This window comes from Zootoca vivipara, chromosome 2 (assembly GCF_965207765.1).
Source record: "Zootoca vivipara chromosome 2, rZooViv2.hap1.1, whole genome shotgun sequence".
NCBI lineage: Eukaryota > Metazoa > Chordata > Lepidosauria > Squamata > Lacertidae > Zootoca > Zootoca vivipara.
The window spans coordinates 4,794,168-4,811,364 of record NC_142584.1 but is presented as its reverse complement, the minus strand read 5'-3'; the positions used below and the strand labels follow the sequence as shown (position 1 = coordinate 4,811,364).

The window sequence follows — 17,197 nt, the reverse complement described above, 5'->3', positions numbered from 1 at the left end:
GCGGGCTTGCCCCAAACAGATCCTAGTCAGGGATCTGGCTGCTATTCGCTCTGGCCTGATTAGAGGGTGGAGCCAAGCCGATCAAGCTACGGGGATCAATGCAAGTAGAACGCGGGGGAGGGAAATCTAGTCTCGAAATTCCTGCTTTATTCGGCAAGATACCTACTTGATCCCGTCCCGAAGGCAATGGCTGCTTAGAGGCAGCTCAGCTACCTGCTTGGTGGCGCGTCTCCGTCTCCTGCCGAGCATCTCTCCGGATATTCCCGAGCGCGTCTGTGGCAGCTTTCGTGTCCCCGGCGCTGCCTGTGTGTGTGTCGGGGGAGGCCCTACGGCCCGAGCAGCCAATCGCGGCGCCTCTCAGGTGGAGGGAGGGGGCGAGGAGAGCGGTAGGGCGCGCGCAACCTGCGCGAAGGCGAGAGAGAGAGAAGAGAGAGAGAGAGAGTGACAGTGCGGCGTGGCAGAGGGGACCGCGGGACCCGGAGGAGAAGCCGGCATGGAGCCCAACAGTCCCCGCAAGATCCAGTTCACGGTCCCGCTGCTGGAGCCGCATCTCGACCCGGAGGCGGCGGAGCAGGTGGGTGGCCAAGGCCTTGCAATGATTATGCGGGGAGCTGGCTTAGCTATGCGCGGCGTAAAGGGGTTTTCTTTTTTCTCTCTCCCACTCCCGGAGATCTGGAGTTAAAGCTTCGCCCCAGGACCTCTTTGTCTGGGTTATGTGGGCTTCCCATTCTTAGGCGCCGTTTTGATGTCACAGTGTGGCTCCCAATCGCCAAGCATGTTACCCGGGATTAACCGCTCCTTCCCATCCAGTAGGATGTACTGAAATGGCTTTTGGAGCGTCTCTGAGCATATGCAGAATGCTTTCCTCTCTCCATTGAATAACAAACCGCGCACATCGGGGCTCCCCTCTGTTTTGAGTCTGTGTCCTCGGTCGGGTTTTCAGCCCTGGCAGCTCTCGTTTGGGAAACTGCAATGTCCCGGTGGTGTTTCCTTGGCACCGCATGTGCTAAGGAACGGGGACGCAGTCGGGGTAGGTCAAGGGGATGATCCTCCTGTATGTGCCCCACCCCACCCCAAACCTTTCTCTCAAGAGGAGCCTCTCCTGGAGGTCATGAATTGGGTTTACTGTGACGGTTGAGCATCCTCTTCCTCCTCCGAGTGACCCAACTCCACAGATGTAAAGGTGGCATATCGTATGGCATCGCAATGGGACGTGTTCTGGGATCTGGGTGGTGAGCTTTGTGGGACTTCTCCGAGCTCTGGAGTGGGGTGGGTCGTGGGTGGGTTGAGCATTGGGGAAGGGGCGGGATTGTAGCTTGTGGGTGTGGTTTTTGTCATTTTCGTCATTGGGCTTTGGCAGGGAAATCTGGGGTGTTGCAAGGTGCTGCCCCAATGTGGAGTGCTTGGCTCTAGGGGGTGGTTTGGGGGGGGTGCAAGCGCTTGGGTTGTCCTGTTCTCAGGTTTGCACTGAAATGTTATAGGGAGTTGTGGTGGCTGGCTGTGTAGCACATGCTTATTAGGGTGCTAACTTACATCTGTAACAATACCATCTTTCCAGGCTTATTATGTCCGCCCAATAACTCCCTTTGCTTTTAATGTTTCTTCTGATTTCTCTTAGATATCAGGGATGCTTTGTCAGCGGGCACTCCTGAACTGTGATCACATCTGTTGTGTAGCCAGAGGCTAGTTAGTTATAGGTTGGCTCTCCTGTGGCGGTGAGGTTGCAGGATGAAAGGATTGTCTGTGAGTGGCTGCTGTGCCATTTTATTGGGAGGGTGATGAAAAGCGGGACTCACTGTTTGGATTAAATTATGAGAGATTGCAGTGGAGGTTTGGGATCTGTACACTCTTGCTCTGGGAGGTGTTGTGTAATGGGAAATAAATGGGGAGATTTTAAAACAGAGTGCAAAAGATGGCAGGGCTCCTCTGACTATAAGAGTTGCTGAAATTTAAGAATGACGGTTAAAGTGGAATAAGAGTGATTTAAATGTATGGTGTGGATGTGACCACAACTATTAGAAGTGCTCAGGAACCTGGTGGCGCTTGTGCCTGGGCTAGGGTTTTAATATATATACACACACATATATTAACTGACCCTCTGCTAATGCACTTTTTAGAGCTGCTTGCTGTGAAGACATATCAAGTGTTGGTGCTCATCTCCATGCTGTTGAAATCACCAGCTGCTGATGACTGCAGGTGAAGTGGCTGTTAAAAAGCCAGAGACAGGCCACAGTGGCCTTTTTCCTAATCAGTTGGCAATCTTCTCCACCATTGGAAGCCCTTTAGGATATGTCTCTTCTGCATTCTGTTCAGCACCTAGCACCCTATTGGTACCAAATGTTAGGCATAAAGAACTGCAAGATGTATTCTGTAGTTGTGTTTGGGTTTGACCTATAGCATGTATGAGTTGAATGTGGAGGGGGAGCTTGTATTGTGCAGAGAAAGCATGGCTGACCCAACCCAGTAAGCATTACAGGTGGCTGCCTGGAACTTCAGAAAACCAGGATAATGGGATGGGCAGGAGGGGGGGGGATCCTCTAGATCAGGGATCTGAGTTCTGTGGTTCTCTAAGAGGTTGTTGGACTACAACTCCCATAATCCCTGACTTTTTGGTCACACTTGATGGGCCTGATGGGAGTTGCAGCACATCAACACCTGGAGGGCCACAGGTTCCCATCCCTCCCTGTACTAGGTGGAGACCAATCTTATTTCCCCACCCACACCTAGTCTCCTGCCTTTAAGGGGAAATGGCCTGAGAGGGGATGAGGTCAAGTTATTCAAATACAGTGGTACCTTGGGCTACGAACTTAATTCATTCCAGAGGTCCGTTCTTAACCTGAAATGGTTTTTAACCTGAGCCGCACTTTCGCTAATGGGGCCTCCTGCTGCTGCTGCGCCGCTGGCATGTGATTTCCGTTCTTATCCTGGAGCAAAATTCTTAACCTGGAACAACCACTTCCTGGTTAGCAGAGTTTGTAACCCAAAGTGTCTGTAACCTGAGGTACAGTACCAGTGTACAATATCCCTCATACATACCAGGTTGAGGAACCCTGGCCCTGGGGGGAAATGCCACCCTCCAGGCTTCTGTCTTTCTATAAAGCCCTTGGAGCACTCCCCAAATGACATCCCCTAACAGGCCTGTTTCATGCTCTCTTCTTGTACTCTCTTCTTGTCTGGCTAAAGCACATCATGGAACTGTGGTGATTTCCTCGGCCAGCATGGATGTAAACTATCTTCTTGTTAAAAGTCAAATCCATTGCTCTGCCTTCATTTTGCCTCTGGCCACACCCACCATTGCCATGTGGCCTCTGAAGGGTTGCCCATAAGGCAAGTCATCCCTTGGGTTCAACAAAATTTCCTTGCTGCTGTTATACCATTCATTCTCTTGTATGGAACCTGCTTCCAAGTACTGGAAGTCTATATGTACCATTTACTATGTGTTATGTAGCTTTTCAGAGATACACTCTCTCACAAAGTGGCTTGTATCAACTAAAAAAAGAGGGTGGTGACACTGCCATCAGGCTTCCAAAGACACAAGAGAAAGGAAGAGGAGGGGGAAAGAAGCTGAAGAAGAGCAGTTATTTTAAGGCTAGAAAGAAGTGGTAGGCTATAACAGTGTTTCTCAACCTTTTGGGGGCCACGGCACACTTGTTCCGTGAAAAAAATCACGAGGCACACCACCATTAAAAAAAGTTAAAAAATTTAACTCTGTGCCACCCTATATTATAATTATGACTGTAAGAAACACTTGCCAAATATTGCTTTCCGGCGGGTCAGTGCTGTGTATTGGCGGCTGCCAGGCTCGTTTGCACTGAGCTTTGGGAAAGAGGAGGAGAAATATTGTTTTCCGGCGGGTTAGTGTTGTTTATTGGCGGCCGCCAGGCACGTGACAATGCAAATCGCCCTTCTCGTCGCCGCACGTCGGGGCACACCAGCCAGCGTCTCGCGGCACACTAGTGTGCCGCGGAACAGTGGTTGAGAAAAGCTGGGCTATAAGTTGGTTCTATTCACATGCATGGATAAAAGCCAAAGAGATCACCATTGGGCAAGCTCTTGAGGGAGACACTTGTTCATCCCCATGATTGTGTACAACAGGGTTTGGGCCACCCCTGTACCATGTAATGGAGAAGTGGGGAAGCTGTGCCCTTCCAGATGTTGTTGGACTCTAGCTCCTATCCTTGGCCATGTGGGCTGATGGCAAGTGGAGTCCAACAACATTTGCAGGGCGACAGATTGCCCATCTTTAGCATACAACAAGAAGGGGAGCACACAGAATTTGACTAGGGGAGCAGCCTAGCTGAACTGCCTTGGCTTATGTTGTGATGTCCAAAATGAAGACAACACACCAGTTATCCCACTCCCCCCCCCCCAACTTCATCAGCTTTCTTGCAAAGCTTTGTCAGTCTTGGAAAAGTAGAGATCTTGTTAGTTTTGCCTCCGTAGGAAAAGATGCCATTTAAGGAGAGTTCTCAGAAGAAGCTGCTGAGCAGATGATCTTGCACCTTTAGCACAAAGAAAGAGCAAATGCCCTGGATCCCTTTTTTTTTAACTTCATGAAATCAGTGCTGCTAGAACTAGAGCCTGATTTATCATGGATAGCACCCACTGATAGAGCTTTCTTTGCATGTAGAAGCATACCCTCCAACATTTCTCAGATGAAAATAGGGACATTTCTCTCACACACTGAACTCCCCCTCCTCGGCCCCCTATTTTTGCCACACACACACCCCAGCATTTCCTATCATAAGAAGGGTGAGTGCAGCAATGGGACACAGCACACATGCCCTCCACCACCCTGAGAAAAGCCCTTAACCCTGAATTAATTTTATTCTTTGATAGAGTTACAGAAAGAAAAACACCCCCAAAATAAATTTTTAGAAAGGGGTAAGATTAGATGTGGATGGACAAAACTTGGAAGGCCCTGCCCTCTGCCTCCCCCCCCCCCAGTTGGTGCTTCTTGTGGGGCTGGGTCTTGGCTGCGGCAGCCTCTCCTCCTCACCTGCTCTCCAGCAGCTGCTACAAGCTGCCCCGGAGAAAAGGCTGGCAGCAGTGACCATGGAGAGGCCATGGGATGTTTCCTCACAGCCACCACTGCTGTCACTCGGGGAAAGTGTCAGCTTATTCTCCTCTGCAAGCTCAGCACTGGCAGGGGAAATAGGGACATTTTGGGATCACATCTGAAGGCAGGGTGGCTTTTGTAATTCTGGGACTGTCCCTGGAAAATGGGGGCACTTGGAGGGTATGCACAAGGTCCTAGGTGCCCTTCAGATGCTGTAGGACTCCAACTCCCATCAGTCCCAGACAGCGTGGTTGGGGGATTATGGAAGCTGTAGTCTAGCAGCATCTGGAGAACTTCAGGTTTCCTACCACTGTCCTAGGTTCAGTCTCTGGTATCTCAGTACAAGGATGATGGAAGCCAGGATGGGGAAGACATGGTAGAAATCCACTATCAAACAGAGTAGACACTACTGAGCAGCTTGAAGGTCCTGGCTTGGTCAAAGGCAGCTTCATGTGACCTTGCTGCTGTACACTCAGTGCTTCCCATCCTGGGCTTCCTTTCCTCCCCAGCTTCCTTGCCTTGTGGAAAGCCTGATTGTTGGTGCTTTGATGGCTTCTGCTCTGCCCCTTTTGGCAAGACAGCAAGCCCCAGTCCCTGACCTGCCAGGTCATCGTGGCTGTTCACCTCCCATAACCCACAGTTACCTAATCGTAGATTATACTGGAAATGTAAGGAGACATTCCTCTCTGACAAGGACTTTGGTGCCAGGCCTGCTTTTTAAGCTTTTGATGATGTTCTGGAAGCATTTGCTGGAAATGTATGGTCTGGTTCACGTTATCTATGTACATCACTTGCTTTCCCATCTCTTGGTGACTCACAAGTGGGTCTTTGAATGGACTCTCATTGGAAAGTCTTGAGGTGGCTGATCTGCCTCATCTGCATGCAATTTTGCAGTCATCAAGTGATAGCAGGTGTGAATGTATGAATCAGCCCACAGAGATTTAATGGACCAGAGAGTCACAGTGACAGTTCCAGCTGGTTTAGTTGAATTCACAGGTGCTTTATTTCAAATGCTACTAAAAACATGGACATTCTCCCTCACCCCCAGGAAAGCTTGCCTTCTCTCCAATGGGTAGCAGACAGCTTTTTGTCTAAACCAATTTCCTTCAGGGTGGATTTCATTTAAATCAAATTGATTTAAATCACGATTTAAATCACTAGTCAGTAAGACTTGATTTAAATCTTTTTTTTTTTTTACAGAAAGACTCATTCTTGCTGGTATAATCTTGATATTTACAACCAGATGAAGGTTTAATTTTTGGAATAATAAATTCTTAGAGTAGTTTTTACAGTTATATAAAACATTACTGATTTGGTTATACTATTAAAATACATTGACAGATAATTATGAAATTATTGTGAGGTTTAATAAGTTAACTGTTTATATTTGGACTACTTTTCTGCTGTACTTTATTGGAAGGAGAAAAACAACCATTTCCTTAATAACAATTTAAACAATTTATTTAACTAAAACAATAACATTATAGCATATGTATCCATGTTTGTTAACACCTTAGACTGAGTTTTAGCACACATGAAAAACTTAAAAACAAATCCGTATTTCCTGATGAATAGCCTTTGGACTATAATGTAACTTAAATAGAAAAATTATGTTTAGAACGATTTTTCTTCCAAAAGCATTTTATTTTAAAAATCCAATTTAAATTTAAAAAATCCAATTTTTAATATATATATATATTTAAAAAACCATTGATTTTTACCACCTGGTTTCCTTTCAGTTCAAGTAGAAAGGATTATGAAATTATTTGAAAACAAAACAATTTATAGATGCAGGGAAATCAGAAAATAGGATGAAGTAGGTATGGTGAAATTTTCAGACTGCTTTTGTAACCCCAAAGTGGGTAGCAGAGAGATCTACCCAAATGCTGGCTGTAATGATGGTGCATAAGGAAGAGGCAGACCTCTCAAAGGTGCAGGTGGGTCAGCTTCAGCCTCCATTCTCCTTGTAGGCAACCTCTAGTGCTTCTTGAAGCTTCACCATCATTCCATTCCCTAAAGAGTTCTTTCCTGCCTTTTAGTTTCCTTCCTTATTCCCCCCCCCCTCTGGGTTTTGAAGTTCCTCTCCCCTCAATTACTCTCTGTGTAGTTTCAGAACAACTGGGAGGGACAGTGGTTTGTTTTAAATACATGTAAGTACCAGTATAAATGTGGTACGTGGGTGGCGCTGTGGGTTAAACCACAGAGCCTAGGGCTTGCCGATCAGAAGGTTGGTGGTTTGAATCCCCGCGACAGGGTGAGCTCCCATTGCTTGGTCCCAGCTCCTGCCAACCTGGCAGTTCGAAAGCACCTCAAAGTGCAAGTAGATAAATAGGTACCGCTACAGTGGGAAGGTAAACGACGTTTCCTTGTGCTGCTCTGGTTCACCAGAAGCGGCTTTGTCATGCTGGCCACATGACCTGGAAGCTGTACACTGGCTCCCTTGGCCAATAAAGCGAGATGAGCGCTGCAACCCCACATTCATCCACGACTGGACCTAATGGTCAGGGGTCCCTTTACCTTTACCTTAAGTATGTATGCTTATAGGTATCACTGCAAGTCAGCTGTGGGAGCAGAGATTATTGCTTGGTTTTTGTCATTTTTATTATGCATTTTGGTTTTTATATTGTAATTTTATGTTGTGAACTGCTCTGAAATCTATGGATGAAGGGCAATATACAAATTTAATAACTAACTAACTAATAAAAACATACTTAGTTCTTGGTTGTAAGGCTTGGGGAGATAGCTGTAGTGAAAAACTGAAGCAGGGTGGCCCCTTATTCCAGAGTAGTTAGTGGTGGGTCTCTGAGTAGTTAAGCCAGATCCATTGACTGTGGCTCTGCCACAGTTAGCACACTGCATCCAGCAATTACCCCTGAGACTATGTGGCCTTTGACAGAAAAAAGAGATGGCTCAAAAGAAACTGCAGATGAAGAGAGGGGCTGTGTGTGACGTAGTTCTCCACAGTACTTGCGTTTCAAGGGAAGGAAGCATGGACACTTGACTTTTCCTGGTATGGCCCCTTAACTGTTTTTTAGGGGGAGACATGGTTGTGCTAAAATCAGATGGAGCCTGTAGGCCAGATTTGTAGATTTAATTAAGCTCCTACTTTCTTCCTTAATTCAAGCACTGGTTATCCAGATCCCACAAACGACGGCCAACCCCCACTTTGTGTCTGCTGTTTATCCATTGTTTTATTGATCTGGTGTCTGCAACCACAAGTATTTGCTGTCTTTTTCCTGGAATTGAGCTGTTTTTCTCCACTGCTTTTTCATCTCTCTTTTCTTTTTAACGGAGAACCATGTATTGTCTTGATTTCAGGCACCAGAGTAGAAGGTGTCTGGGCAGGAATAAACTGACTAGTCCCACCAGCAGAAGACCACGTTTTGAGCGTCATAAATTTATCACCAAGCAAGTCTAACAGCCACAGCCAGGGAGGTTGTAGCTTTATGACAGTATTGGAGCCATAAGCAAGCAGAACCTCTGATGAGACAGTGCTCAAATTTGGCCAAATCTGTCACTTTAAGACCTCGAGGGGGAAATATTCCCCAGCAGTTCCCCAACAGGAAGCACCATAGAGTATTTGGGTTGTATTCAATGCTAGTCCTATTCAGAGTAGACCCCACTGAAATTAATAGACATGACTAGTATAGGTCCATTAGTTTAAATGGGTCTACTCTGACTAGGACTAGTGCTGGTGACAACCCTGTGTCTGTCTAGCTCACTATATCTAATCTGCCAGTGACTCTCCAGCGTCTCAGACAGTGAAAGCCTTTCCCATTACACGCAACATGATAAATTTAGCTGGAGATTCCAGGGATTCAAACTGAGACTTTATGTATGCAAAACATGTGCTCTACCACTGATGTGAAGTCCCTCCTGTTCTACCTCATTCTGCCTGTTTAAGAACTTATATTCAATCTATACTTGGGTAGAAGACGAATCCTGGCATTATAGTTCTGATCCTCAATTTTATTAGGGAACCAAAGTCACTCTCCATCCAGACCCATTTGCCCCACTCCTGATGTTATTGGACTCCCAGTTCCTATTGACCCCAGCCAGCATGGCCAACAGTCAAGGATGATGAGATTTGTAGTCCCAACAGCATCTAGAGCCCCATAAGCTCCCCATAATTGCTGATGTCCATTCCTCAAATACTGGGGGTCTCATTCTATCTCCTCACTGTTCACCAAAATCTGAGTCACAGAGCACACCACAAGTTCTTACACCCTCTTTTCTATTCATGAGACCCACCCATTCACACTGGCAACCAAACATGTGAGCTGGAAGCTCAAATGGCTATACCAACTGTGATCATATTGTGATTTGCATAAGCAGCTGCAGTTCAGACCTGTTAACTAGTCTCATGTAATACATTGGTTTGATCAAGCAGATGAACACTTCCTGCCCCACATGAACATGCAGAAATGTATAATGCTGGCTTCAAATGGCCTAAATATAATGTGTGAATTGACTCATAGTTGGCACCTGTTTATTTTTAAAAAAATCTCATTGTTCAGTTCCCTTTGGATATTGAGGGTGGCTTGCAATTATAGACTAAAACAATACAAAACATCAATACAAAACGAGAAGCAGAGGGAAGAGATCAGCAGCAATTAAACCCTAAAAGCAGAAGATGATTCATAGGTCTAGGTAAATAAAAAATGTTCATTGCCTGGTATCCAAAATAGCATGGCTAACATGTGCCCTGCTTTATAGAGGATGGTCCTCTATTTTAAGGAGTGTCCACTCCAAATCTGGTGTGATGGTAAAGGACTGTCCAGGTGTTGTTGAACTGCAGCTCCCGTCATCCACAACCACAGGGCATGAAAGGAGTTGGAGTCCAATAACAACTTGAAGGGTCACAGGTTCCTCATCCTGTGACTCTCCACATGGTGTCCACATATGGTCATTGATGATAGGATGGCCAATGCACAGGGGGTCCAACAACATCTGGAAGGCCACAGGTCCCTCCACCCTGCTTTATGGGGAGTGCAGTGCCATCTAAGACAGACTAAATACCACTTTTCAGACTAGACAAGCCACCTATGGTCTGTTCCTCCACCTTGTCTGGATTTAGCTTCAAATTGTCAAGCCTTGTCCAGTTAATTACTGATCTCAGGCGCTGTTATGACACATGTTCTGCCTCACCTGAATTGAATGAAGCGGCAAAAGAGATCTGAGTGTTTGCTCACTGATACCTCATTCCTAATCTCCCACCTGACCTCCTCACTCGGATATTATGTTGATGTTGAACAACTCTGCCAAGCATCATTACACAAGGTCTATGGGGCAGAACAGTAATCTCTTGGCACCACGTCCCGGACATCCAGGCAGGAACAAAACCAATGGCACATGGTGTGCCTGATCCCCAGACAGCAAGCCCAGGTGGAAGCCTTGGTGGGTGCTTCTGAGAGATCCCGGAGAACTGGCAGGGCCAGACTCTCCGTGTCCCTATCCCCAAATAGGCCATCTATTCGGGTGCACAAGGCACTTTCCGGGACAAAAATAAGATTGAAATGGATCTCTAGTGTTGTCTAGAGTTGCATGACCACTCAAACCTCTTGCTCAAAAAGGGAAATTAGCAATTGGCTGATAGTTATGATGCTTCTTCAGCTGAATAGATGGGAGGGCAGTTGAATAGGTTTTCTGTGGGGAAATGCCCTTCCCTATTAAACAACATAAGTAAATGTATGCAAATCAACAGACATAATAATACTACAGTCCACCATTTTTGCTAATGTTATCTAAAACATGCATACACCCCTTAACATAGAATACATTGTTTATGCCCTCTAGGAAACCAGATGCACTTTGGGCAAGTGGAGAAAGGGAGCGATTGAGCTTCCAAGACATGGACAGCCAACTGTTGCAAAATTGCTGGCAACCCCTTCCTTGGGTCCAGAATAGCAGGAGAGGTCATATTTCAGGGCTGTGCAATATCCTGAGAACGAAAAAGGGCACGGGGATGCAGTGGAAAGAGTTGTAAACATATTGACCAATCCAGGGAAAGGGTGAGGAGCGTTAGAAATGCACCTCTTCGCCAGGCCGTTTGAACCAACAGCCTGCGTGTCCCTGTCAGAGAGAATGTGTACCTTAGTGCCCAGAACTAACAATGGAGGTGGCAGCATTAGTCAATTTAGCAAGGCACAAATGGAAGAAAAGCTAACATGACAAGACAAGCATGATGAGAACACTGACATAGGACGGCAGAAGCTGCTTATCTTCATCTTTCTTTGGCTGCATAGGAAGCTAGTCAGAAGAAAAGAGACACCTTATCTGTTTCTGGGATCTTCAGTATGTGCTGAACCTCAGATCTAGGGCTGCAGCAAGGAGGGGGGAGCTACTACCCTCCCTGGGACATTTTGAGTCTGTTCCTATATGGCTTGAACAGTTTGCATTGTTCCCCCAGCCTTTTGACCACCTCTTCTACCTGACAAGCTCAATTCTGTTAGTAATTTCATTCCTGCTTCCCTAAATTGTCCTCTTTTCTGCAGTTTGTTTACAAGATGCCAGCTAAGACACACTGTTGAAAATGGCATAAGGACCACTGAATGCTGCCTTACACCATGACAAATTTTAGCAGCACCCTGTGCGAGGCCGAAATTCAACACACACACACACACACACACACACACACACACACACACACACCCTGCCTTCCGTTCTGCTCAATTCACTATGTCATCATAGCGACACCCTGCGACATCCCCTTGGCTCAGTACCCAGTGCGGCGGATCCAGTCCCGCTGCCCTAAATCTGCCTCTGCTTACACTGAGTCAGACCCAAAAAGCATTTCTCCATGCAACTTCTTATGGCATCATCAGAGGCATAGCAAGGCCAGGTGGTACCTGGTGCAACAATTTTTTTGTCATCCTCCCACATCAACGTCTTGGGGTAGGCTTGGGAGTTGCAGGTGGGTGGCATGCTGAAGGTCACCCCTGGGTGCGCCGCCCACCTGTGACACCCAAGCCTCACCCAAGCTGTCAAAATGAAGGCAAAGTGGCACAGCTTTCCTCTTTCCCCGGTGGCTTGGAGTAGACTTGCGGGGTGGATGGGTGGGCAGTGCATGGAATGTCACCCCCTCAGCAATGCACCCGGGGTGGTCCGCTCCCCCCGCACCCCTTTTCCTATGCTTCTGGACGTCATGAATCCTTAGAAACACAGAAGCTCAGTATTGCCTATGTTGGCTGATGGTGACTCTCTGGGGTTTCAGACAGGGTTCTATTGAAATAGAGGCCTTCTGCATGCCAAGCATGTGCTCTGCCACTGAACTGCAGATCTGCTCCTTGGTAGAGCAAGTTGGCTGCAACTAATCTGAAGTCCTGCTGCTTTCAGTAGGACTTGGTCCTGAGGACTCTGTAGCTTTAGCTTGGTTATGTGTTGGAGTGTTTCCTCATTTTTACATTCACTTCTCAAGGCCTCTTCAATATTAGCCACACACAGTCCGATACACACACATTCACTCATGTGAAGGCCTACAACTGCCCTTTTTGGCTGCTGGAAGAAATCAGAACAATGGTTAGAAACACTGCCCATTTGTCAATTCTGGAATTTTGCTGCCCTGAAGCCTTAATTCTGTGATTGTCTGGGCCCCTAGTCAAGAAACATTTTCTTGGGTCTGATTCTCCCACCCAAAAGCAGCAGCCTGTGATGTTTCCTGTTGGTGTAAAATTGCAGAATGGTGACATGAACTTTTCCAGTAAGCTCTATGTTTCAAAGCCATTTGTAAATCATCAGCACAAATTTAAGCTGATGGAATTAGCTACCATCAGCTGCAATGATGGCTACCAACTTGGGATGGTGTGTGTGGTGCAATGGTTAGAGCGTGGGTCTAGGATCTGGGAGACCAGAGTTCGAATCCCCCCTTGGCCATGAAAGTCACTGGTTGATCTTGGGCCAGTCACCATCTCTCAGCCTAAGCTACCTCACAGGGTTGTTGTAATGATGAAAGTGGGAGAAGAACCATGTACACCACCTTGAACTCCATGGAATAAAAGTGGTATATAAATTTTAGCATAAATATCAAAACAATGTGAAAATTTACAGAGCAAGTGAATGAATGGACTAGATGGCTAGACTAGATTACAATTTGGGTCCCTTAAAACTCTGTGTTCTATGAATACCAATCATATGCACTTGACTGCTTTTGTCACCACAAACTACAGCAATTTCCTCTTCCTTTTTCCATTTTCCATCAGAATTCTCTGACATCCCTACTGGAGAATTGCATGTTCCCTGTACCTACTGCAGCCTCAAAAACAACTAAACCAGCTGCTATCCTATTCAGATAGCAAACTAACTGCTCTTTGGGCCACATGCCCTTTTGTCTTTTAAAAATGGCAGAGCTGTTGAGAGGCGGGACGGGGGAGCAGGGAGGGAGGAAGAGAAAGCAGTGAAGTTGAGGACAGGGCGCAATCCCACTGGGCCCAGCTTGGTTTCCCAACATGGTTATGACCATATGTGTGCAGAGTGTTCGCAATAACACTGTGGGGAGCAACAATGCATCTGCTTTAATATGTTTGTGCGCACGCACAGATACACTGTTTGCTTGCCCTCCTTCTCCAATTCGTCTCAGCGCCGGCCGGGTGTGGTGGGATCGCCCTCACCAGCAGGAGCCGGGGAAGAGAGTCACAGCCACCTGGCAGGCTCCTCTGCCTTGCCTGGTGCATTGTTGTTTGTTCTGCATCTTGCTGTGTGCGGAAGGGCATCTGAATGTCTCCCAAGGAATGTGCTGCAAAACAGCTGAGCTCATCCTTCTCCTGCTGCACTCAGGAGACTTCTGTCGGTGGCTTCTTTTTTGGTTGTTGTTTTGTTACATGATGCCATGAGCAGTTTGCTTTTGGGGGGGGGTATTTATTTTTATTCCGAAAGAGTAAAGGACAATGGAGAAGGACCAGTCCCAGAACCCGTTTTCGGATCAAACCATTCTTCTGGCAAAGGACAAAGGGCTTGAAGTGGAAGGGTGTGCCAGCCTGAACATGTGCAGAGTCCTTTGCCATAAGGAGAAGCCACCCTCCAATCTGTTAGAGGCAGTGCCCTTTTCTGAATAGCCATTGCTGGAAATGCCAAGAGGGGGAGATGGGTTTTTGCTTGCTGGCTCCAGAGAGGCATTTGGTTGGAGGGCAGGATGTTGGTCTAAATGGGCCGCTGGCCTGATTCAGCAGGACTCTTCTTACACTTAATAAGAACTGGCCACCTTCAGCAGAAGTTTGGACCTGGCACCTTTCATGCCCTCCCCAGGAAATAAATTAAATCCAAGCATCTGGGCCACAATCCCCTCCCCTCCCCCCTTTCCCTTCCATTATGGAGGCTTGCACTATCTCCTGTACACCTTGTCCTCACAGGTCTGGCAATGCACATGTCTTTAAAAAGGGTTCTAATAGAATTCTAGGCACCAGGAATGGAGAAATTCCACTTGCCTCAGAATTAGAATTATTTGGGAAAGCCTGCTTTCTGGCCAAGCTAGGTGTTAATTGGTGCCACGCATCAATTTCTCTCCCACCCCCTCAATCTTTATTTAGTTGTGGGTACAGGGGTGACTTACTCTTCTTTTACACATCAGGACTGCTGCACATGGGGACAGGGCCGGCTCTAGGTAGACTCCCGGTGGCGCGGTGCGCCAGGGCACCGGGCCGGTAGGCCGGGCGCTGCACGGTGAAGCCGCACGGAAACCATGCTGCGCCCTGCAAGGGTGGGGGTGCCGGAGAGATCTCCACCCCTCAGCGCCAGGGCGCCCGACCTGCTTGAGACTGCCCTGCATGGGGAGAAGAGGTTTAACCCTTCCATCTCCAGCTGCAATCACAGTAAAATGTTTCCCTCTTCACATGCGGCCATAAGTCTTCATGGCAGACCCCAAGAGATATTTTCTACACCATAGCTGCGTGTGTTCAATTTTTGGGGTGAAATAATTTTGATTGGATTTCTAGAAGTAGACATCTAAATATATCCATAACACCCCCTGCACCTCCCAGTCTCACCAGCTTTCTGGTAAGTCTTAATGTCTTCAAGATATGCCTTCCTCTTTTAATTTTCCTACAGGATTCTCCTATGGGACTCCATCAGAGTTATATGGAAGCATCCATCCACTGTGTATGCGATCGTAATTATGATCCCACATGGAGAGAAAAGGATGGAATATCCCTTCTGCCTACGATGGAGTCCTGATCTATGCTGTCTATCCTGTGCCTGTAATTAAACAAAGAACAAAAAACCCCATAGCTGCAGTGGCTTCTTACACAATTTAAGTAATGTGCCAGTTTGGGCAAAAAAAAGTCTGTTTTCTTCCCAAACGTCTGGCAGCTGAGGCAACACTCCTCCCCCACCCCAAATTTTAAAAATGGTAGGCACATTTCATTTACTCCAGGAAAGTGTTGTTATTGTTATTATTTTTAAGTCTGTAGCAATCATTTCCCTGCTGTCAGAGGAGCCTGCCCTGTCCTTTGTTTCTGTTCTGCATGCGATTCTTGACTGGAAGGAGGCTAGTCTAGAACAGCCGCCTTGTGCAGAGATGCAGAGGTAGCCCGCCCTGTGTGGATGGAAAGGGGTGAATACTGCTGTGTGTCTATTATCAGAAGTAATGAAAGGATGCAGCCACTGCCATTGGAAAGAGGCACAATAGAATTTCCCTTCCCAGCGGAAGCTGATTGGATGGAGACATTGCCAGAGGCCTGCATCATGCAGAGAAGCAGCAGGCAGCCTCTGTTATTTGGTGGGCGGGCAGGAGGAACCCTGAGCTCACAGGAGCCTTTTGTTACTTCATATCAGAGCATACTTGGGAGTTCTTTCACAGCTTTTTGTCTGGGAATTAAGTGATTGATTTCCCCTGCCTCCTTTTTGTTTGTGTGAATTGGTATGCTGCCCTATGCGTTGTGATTTCAGTAGTTCAGTACAGTAGTTCAGATATCCTTGCACATTTTCGAACCCTTCCGGTCCCATCCACTCAGTGGTAGATGAATAAAAAAATTCCTTCAGTAGCACCTTAAAGACCAACTAAGTTTTTGTTTTGGTATGAGCTTTCGTGTGCATGCACACTTCTTCAGATACAGTGAAATAGAAGTCCCCAGGCACTTATGTAGAGAAGGGGTGGGGATGGGGAGGGGAGGGGGGATCACTCAGATGGTTTGCTTTTGCGATGCATGTGGAAAAGTCCAGGTTCGATCCTTGGCATCTCCAACCAGGGCAGTCTCGAGCAGGTCGGGCGCCCTGGCGCTGAGGGACGGAGATCGCTCCGGCGCCCTCGCAGGGCGCAGCATGGTTTCCGCGCAGCTTTGCCGCGCAGCGCCCTGCCTACCGGCCCGGCGCCCTAGCACACTGCGCCACCGGGAGTCTACCTAGAGCCAGCCCTGTCTCCAACTTAAAAGAGTTTGGGGCAAAAGGGCTGAGTGAAGGCCTCTCTGTGGAGACTTTGGAGAGCTGCTGCCAGCCAGAGTAAACAGCACTGGGCTCGATGTTAAAGTGGTCTTCCTTGACCCCAGACACAGTCCAAAACCTCCTCCTACCATCTCTGATGATAGGGTATGCTGGCTGGGGCTGAAGGGAGCTGCAATAGTCCATCAACAGGAGGGTACCACATTGGAGGAGATTGGCACCACCCTAGGGCAGCAGCTTTTGACAGATACAACATCAATGGAACTGATAACCTCCCTTCCCGCTATATTTTTCTCCCCTACTCAGATCAACTGACATAAATATGCAGCCACACACATACAAACACTCTCCTCAATTCCTACCAGGCAGAGGCCATAGGAGGGTTCCAGAATATGTGCTCTATCTGTAGGGTGCTCTAGGTTCAGTCCCTGGCATCTCAAAGCAGATGGGACCTCCTACGGTAGCACAAGAGTGGCTGGATTTCACATGGGGGGCCAGGAGGGGGGGAAATAGAGGATGGTCAGCAGAGAGGAGTGGCAGAAAGAGAATGTGGGGATGGGAGGAGCATCCTGCCTGCCACTCACTGTGGCTCCACCCACAACTCTTGATAGAAAAGTGCTGTAGCTCTTCTGTTAGGCAGGGGTCCTCATGAGAAGCTGGCATGCTGCTGCAAGCCAGTGCTAGGCTTCTTGTACCATTAGTCTGACTGACCCGGGAGCTCCTGCATGCAAAGGCCCCTGCTGCTACTGTGGGACCATAGAATTATAGAAT

General features: G+C 47.4%; 2 protein-coding genes across 2 annotated transcripts in view; one reads left to right on the top strand and one right to left on the bottom strand.

Moving 5' to 3' along the window:
- The window catches only part of TESPA1 (thymocyte expressed, positive selection associated 1), a 47,430-nt gene extending 47,117 nt beyond the window's left edge, over positions 1 to 313 (bottom strand). Inside the window, exon 1 of the mRNA XM_088661214.1 lies at positions 167 to 313. The gene's annotated coding sequence lies outside the window, so the exon portion shown is untranslated. The remainder of the gene's footprint in view (positions 1 to 166) is intronic.
- Positions 314 to 414: 101 nt separating this feature from the next.
- Positions 415 to 17,197, top strand: part of PPP1R1A (protein phosphatase 1 regulatory inhibitor subunit 1A) — an 82,873-nt gene continuing 66,090 nt past the window's right edge. Inside the window, exon 1 of the mRNA XM_035101365.3 lies at positions 415 to 574. Within this exon, the coding sequence (XP_034957256.1) occupies positions 494 to 574 (81 nt within the window). The 5' untranslated portion in view covers positions 415 to 493. The remainder of the gene's footprint in view (positions 575 to 17,197) is intronic.